This window comes from Chinchilla lanigera, unplaced genomic scaffold (assembly GCF_000276665.1).
Source record: "Chinchilla lanigera isolate Chin_1 unplaced genomic scaffold, ChiLan1.0 scaffold00135, whole genome shotgun sequence".
In the NCBI taxonomy this organism is placed as follows: Eukaryota; Metazoa; Chordata; class Mammalia; order Rodentia; family Chinchillidae; genus Chinchilla; species Chinchilla lanigera.
In genome coordinates this window covers 3,742,804-3,748,803 of record NW_004955536.1, presented here as the reverse complement: position 1 = coordinate 3,748,803, position 6,000 = coordinate 3,742,804, and the positions used below count along the sequence as shown (strand labels likewise).

General features: G+C 36.8%; 1 protein-coding gene across 3 annotated transcripts in view; it reads right to left on the bottom strand.

Annotated features, from left to right (window-relative positions):
• LOC102021800 (disintegrin and metalloproteinase domain-containing protein 18-like) overlaps positions 1–6,000 on the bottom strand; it is a gene marked incomplete at its 3' end in the record, with an annotated part of 82,947 nt that overhangs the window by 9,360 nt on the left and 67,587 nt on the right. For all 3 annotated transcript variants that reach the window (XM_005410550.2, XM_013507716.1, XM_013507715.1), the window contains 1 exon segment: positions 4,669–4,734. In XM_005410550.2, coding sequence (XP_005410607.2) covers positions 4,669–4,734 — 66 coding nt within the window.

Sequence of the window (6,000 nt, the reverse complement as noted above, 5' to 3'; positions counted from 1 at the left end):
AGGAGAAGGAGAAAGAGAGAGAGAGAGAGCGGGAGAGAGAGCGCAGAAAAATCCCCATGCCACTGCAAAAGGATGAAAATCAAAATGTCTTTATAATTTCTGTTTTATTGCAGGCTAAGTTCAACTGTGGATCTCCAAGCCTCCCACCCCAGCCCCATATGACTTGCTCAATTGCTTGCCTGTGAACAAGGAGGCTTCTTGATTCAGATGCCCTCTGAACCTGGCTCCCTGCTTCAAGCTTTGCTGGTGTCATGGCTAACTGTATGCCTTTTGCTCTGTCCCTAGGTCTGACCTCAGTTAACTCAAGGAGAGAAGGGCGCAGTGTAATTGGCCCATCACCTAGTTCTCTGCCTAACCCTCCTGATTCCCACTCCTATCCCTGCATGGTAAATCGAACAGCCCACTTTGTATCTTTTCTCTGTAGGCCATCTCCCTAGCGGACTGCCAGATGGTCTCTGGCCATGATGCTGGTCTCTGGCTCTCTGCCTTCCTTCCTTCCTTTATTGCTCTTCTCCCCAAACCATTGTGTTGAACTTGTAAGCTTGGTGGAGCCACAGGTCCCAGTGCATTCAACAGCTCCCAGCAGTGGGTGGTGGTGGTGGCTCCAGTGCAAGTTCCTTATGGTGAGCAGTGAGTAGCATGCAGGGTGTCCCATGGATATGAGACTTCCAGTATTTAGCGGAGGAAGGGAAATGAGAAAGTGTGTATTCCTAGGTCAGTCTGGTCTCTTGTCTCCCCAGGGTCTCCCCTCAGTGCTCAATACTGCATCTCTAATCAGGATCCTGTGCTTGTTTTCAGGTTCCCCAAGGGCCTGTGGGTGTTTTCTCACAAACTTCTCTGCAGCTTCCCATTTCTTTAATGCTGTGGTGTAAACATCTTGCTCATTGTGTTTTCATTGAGTTGGGAGCCTACTCTGGTGGTCTGGGTGCTGTTGAAGTGCTGGCTCCTCGTTATTTCTCTGGTGATAGATATTAGTACACCAGGTTATTGGGCTGGAGATATAGCTCAGCAGCACAGGTGCCTGCCCAGCAAGCACACAGTCCTGAGTTCAATGCCCAGTACCCCCCCCCAAAAAAGGATCTGAACACCATGTTATTGAGATTTAGAATTAATGTCAGGCCATTTTACATATAGTTAAAGAGCATTACAAAAGTAAAATTACATCTAAAGACAATCAGCCATTGCAGTTTAGTTAAAATATATTTTATGACTCCATTTGTGACAAGCCACAGAATGAATTATTTTAGCAAAAATACCCAATTGTTGTTTAAAGAAATAAAGAACATTTAAACGTATTTCATTTTTCTTCACCTACTTGCTCTCTCTTTAAAAGGTCTGTATTTCTAATATTTATTTTTAGGTTACTGAATTCTCTCCACCATTTATTGAAATGAAATTATCTTCATCTTTACTTTTAAACATTTTATTTGGAAATTATTTCAAGCTTATAGAGTGTTTGCATTTATAATACAAAGAAAACCTCCCCTCTCTTTACCTGAGTGTTAGAAATATTGTGTCCCATTTTCTTTTGTACTTTCTCCATTTGCAATTTGAAAATTATGTCATAAAGCTTTATTCTTAAATAGTTCATTGCATATTTACTTAGGATATTATTTGTATAATCATGGATAGTGTTACCCATCTCAATAAGAATGGCATTTTAATTTTTTTTATTAGTATACATTTTCAGTGTGTAAGTTCATTCATTGTAGAAAAATATAATTCTGGATAGCTATCTTTTTTATTTCACCTTTCCTGCTCCTTCCCCTCTGTCTTTGTCTATTATCTGTTTGTAGTTTGCTCTTGGAATTATTTATACTTTTTATTTCTCATGTAATAGAAGCCATGCAGTATTTAACCTGGTGTTTCTAACTTACTTCACTTAGCATTATAGTCTCAAGGTGCGTCCATTTTCCTATGAATGCCTCAAAGTTGTCATTAAACTTACTATCACTTAACTGCAGAGTGCACATATGATGTGACCAAAATGACAAAATGCAAATTTTCTATAACTTTGATACATATTTGCAAAAATATATATTCTCTCATTGTTTACAAGCTTCCATTTGTGTGTATTATATCTAATTTGTTTTGGTCTTTAAAACATATCTTTACTACTAATTGTATAATGCATTAGTTATGAAACAATGATGAAAACTGTCTCACTATAACAGTTGATTTCTGGTACACATCATCTTGTGAGACAGCTGAGCACTCTGAGCAAGGGAGCCAGCACTTTAACAGCACCCAGACCACCAGAGTAGGCTCCCAACTCAATGAAAACACAATGAGCAAGATGTTTACACCACAGCATTAAAGAAATGGGAAGCTGCAGAGAAGTTTGTGAGAAAACACCCACAGGCCCTTGGGGAACCTGAAAACAAGCACAGGATCCTGATTAGAGATGCAGTATTGAGCACTGAGGGGAGACCCTGGGGAGACAAGAGACCAGACTGACCTAGGAATACACACTTTCTCATTTCCCTTCCTCCGCTAAATACTGGAAGTCTCATATCCATGGGACACCCTGCATGCTACTCACTGCTCACCATAAGGAACTTGCACTGGAGCCACCACCACCACCCACTGCTGGGAGCTGTTGAATGCACTGGGACCTGTGGCTCCACCAAGCTTACAAGTTCAACACAATGGTTTGGGGAGAAGAGCAATAAAGGAAGGAAGGCAGAGAGCCAGAGACCAGCATCATGGCCAGAGACCATCTGGCAGTCCGCTAGGGAGATGGCCTACAGAGAAAAGATACAAAGTGGGCTGTTCGATTTACCATGCAGGGATAGGAGTGGGAATCAGGGGGGTTAGGCAGAGAACTAGGTGATGGGCCAATTACACTGCGCCCTTCTCTCCTTGAGTTAACTGAGGTCAGACCTAGGGACAGAGCAAAAGGCATACAGTTAGCCATGACACCAGCAAAGCTTGAAGCAGGGAGCCAGGTTCAGAGGGCATCTGAATCAAGAAGCCTCCTTGTTCACAGGCAAGCAATTGAGCAAGTCATATGGGGCTGGGGTGGGAGGCTTGGAGATCCACAGTTGAACTTAGCCTGCAATAAAACAGAAATTATAAAGACATTTTGATTTTCATCCTTTTGCAGTGGCATGGGGATTTTTCTGCGCTCTCTCTCCCGCTCTCTCTCTCTCTCTTTCTCCTTCTCCTCCTCCTCCTCCTTCTTCTTCTTCTCCTTCTTCTCCTTCTCCTTCTTCTCCTTCTTCTCCTTCTCCTCCTTCTCCTCCTCCTTCTCCTCCTCCTCCTCCTCCTCCTTGTTCCTGGATACAGAAGTCTATAGAATGAAATCATATAGAAACTATAAATAAATTTTAAATATAATACACCAATCCAAGGAAAGGTAAAGAAGAATGGAATAATAACTGATCACCTGTAATCAGCAATAATAGCAAAGAGTGTTTGATCTCTGTCCTTAGTTATCAGTATTGTTACAACATACATTCACTACATGTTCTATCAAAAAGGCAGAGATTACCTATGACTGGATAGAGACAAAGAAAAAATCCCCAGGCTTATCAATACACTGTTTGTCAGAGCCATAGTTAAAAAGTAAAGACAAATAGATTGAAAATAAAAAAAGGGGAAATATTAATTATACAGTGTTGTAAGTCATTCTCTGGTTGTATTTGTATAATGTCTTTAGCATAGCGTAGGTCAGATGCTTGTGGTTCTGTTTTTAGGCAAAATACCAGTATTCCTCAAGTAAAAGCAATAATGGTTAAGATGTAAATGTCCCTCTAAAATATATGTTTTAATTAGTAAAACAGACTATATTAACTATATTAATAGGACTTTATGTAAACACTAGGATTAAGTGGCATTACCCCTTTAATGAATATGTGAATAAAGGTTAATGTTAGCATATATACAACAAAGAAATATCAGTATGTAGACATAACTGTATATATGTGTATATATGTTAAAAACAGAAATATGTGCTTGTAATTTACCTCACTGAAATATGATTAAATGTTTTTTCTTCATTATTTTGTCTAACTTTTTTTAGTCTTTATTTTTATTAGTACACATACTTTCCTGTAATTATTTATTTCTTTATAAAAATTACTAAAGATTGCAAATTTTTTATGAATAAAACATAGAATATTTTGACTCTCCTTGAGAGACTTTATGCAAACTGTCAATGATAATAAACAAATCAGCTTTTTGAAATTGTTGTAAAGGCTTTGCTAAAACTGGTACCATATAAAAATGTCTCAAAGCCAAATGAATCTTTAGTGAGTCTTCCTATTTTTAAAGTACAGCATGTCTACCAGAAAACAAGCAATTTATAACACATATGATGATGTTATTAGAGATAACATTTAATAAACATCACCAACTGAATAATAAATTAGGTTATTTTAAAACAAGAATCTCTCACCAAGTGGATTTCAAGGTGGATTCAGAAATATCTGAAGCTAGAAATGATCCAGTAGATTATAGTGTGATACAACCCTTCTGTACATTATTGCTGGACTCCTACACTGATTTGGTAACCAATATATAAGTACTGGTGTTCTTAAATCAATGTAGAGGCAATAGAGGAGACAAAGTTTGAACAGAGTAAAATAGAAAGGATTTTCAAACATACAAATACTTGAATTTAAACACAAACTGAAAAATACAGTGAAATACAACAATAACACATACCAAGCCTTTATCCATAATGATTTGTATTTTCAGAGTCCTGGTCAAGACTGCACCAAGTGATTGTTTCTAGGAAACAAAGAATATGAATAAAAACATTTTCAGAATTCTAACATTATCATGTATTATATATTTATGAACCTCCCAGAGGTACAGAATTACAGTACTGAAGAGTTATGTACACAGATACATATACATAAATATAAAGATAATAAAAAGTAAAAGTATGGATGCATATTTGGTAAATAAGCAAAAGAGAACCCTTAGAAAAGTTTTTAAACAAATCAATTCATTTTTTTCCTTTTAATTTTCATGCTGGAGAATGAACCCAAGGTCTCTCATATATTCTACCAGTGAGCTATATTGTCAGCTCATTCCATATCGGTAACATTTGTTCTCCAAAAAGTTGATGAAACGACGGACAATTCTCTATTTCCTTCCTCTCAAAAACTTGCAGTGTACCTTGTAGGATACCATCCCTAACTTTTAAGTGGACTTCCATCAACTTTACCCTAAATGTGGTCTTTATTTTCTCACTGATTTGTACTTTCACTTCTTTATATTAACTTATTGTGTTCTACATTCAATTAAATTCTTTCATTTTGAATATATAGTTAAATAACTTGTGCTGAATATACATACTTGATGAATATACATACTTGTGTAACCATTACTATAATCCCATCACACTCTTCCAATAGCTCACATGGTTTGAGCAACCTGTGGTTTTCTTCCCCTCATTATCAGTAAGAATAACCAGGTATAGAATTCATATAAATGAAACTATATGGCACTTATTCTTTTATATCTGGCTACTTTCACTCAGCATTTTTTCATGTTATTGGGAGTATTCATAGGTCATTTGTGTTATTGCTAAATATTGTGTTATTTTACAGTTCATGATAACTTGTTCTACATTCACCTATAGATGTCAATTGGACTTTTATACGTGTTAGCACTTATAAACCAAGTTGCTCTGACTATTCAAGCACAGGTACTTACGCAATTATATGGTTTCACTGCTTTTGATAAATACTTAGAATACACAAGTCATATGGTAATTGCAGGTGTGTAAAAGAATATAAAGGGCAAAACTGCTTTGCAAAGTGGTTTGATTACTTGCATTCTGAACAAGAACTAATGAGTTCCCAATGTTCCACATTTTTATTTTTTATCTTATTCATTCCTATTGATCTATATTAAGAAATTTTAATTGTACTTTTCTGATGATTATGCTGAATATCCAGAAAGGAGGGTTGCTTATATTGAAAGTGTATTCCCTTCATTATTATTCTTTTTCCTATTGTGCTTAAAATCTTCAGTACAATGTTGAAT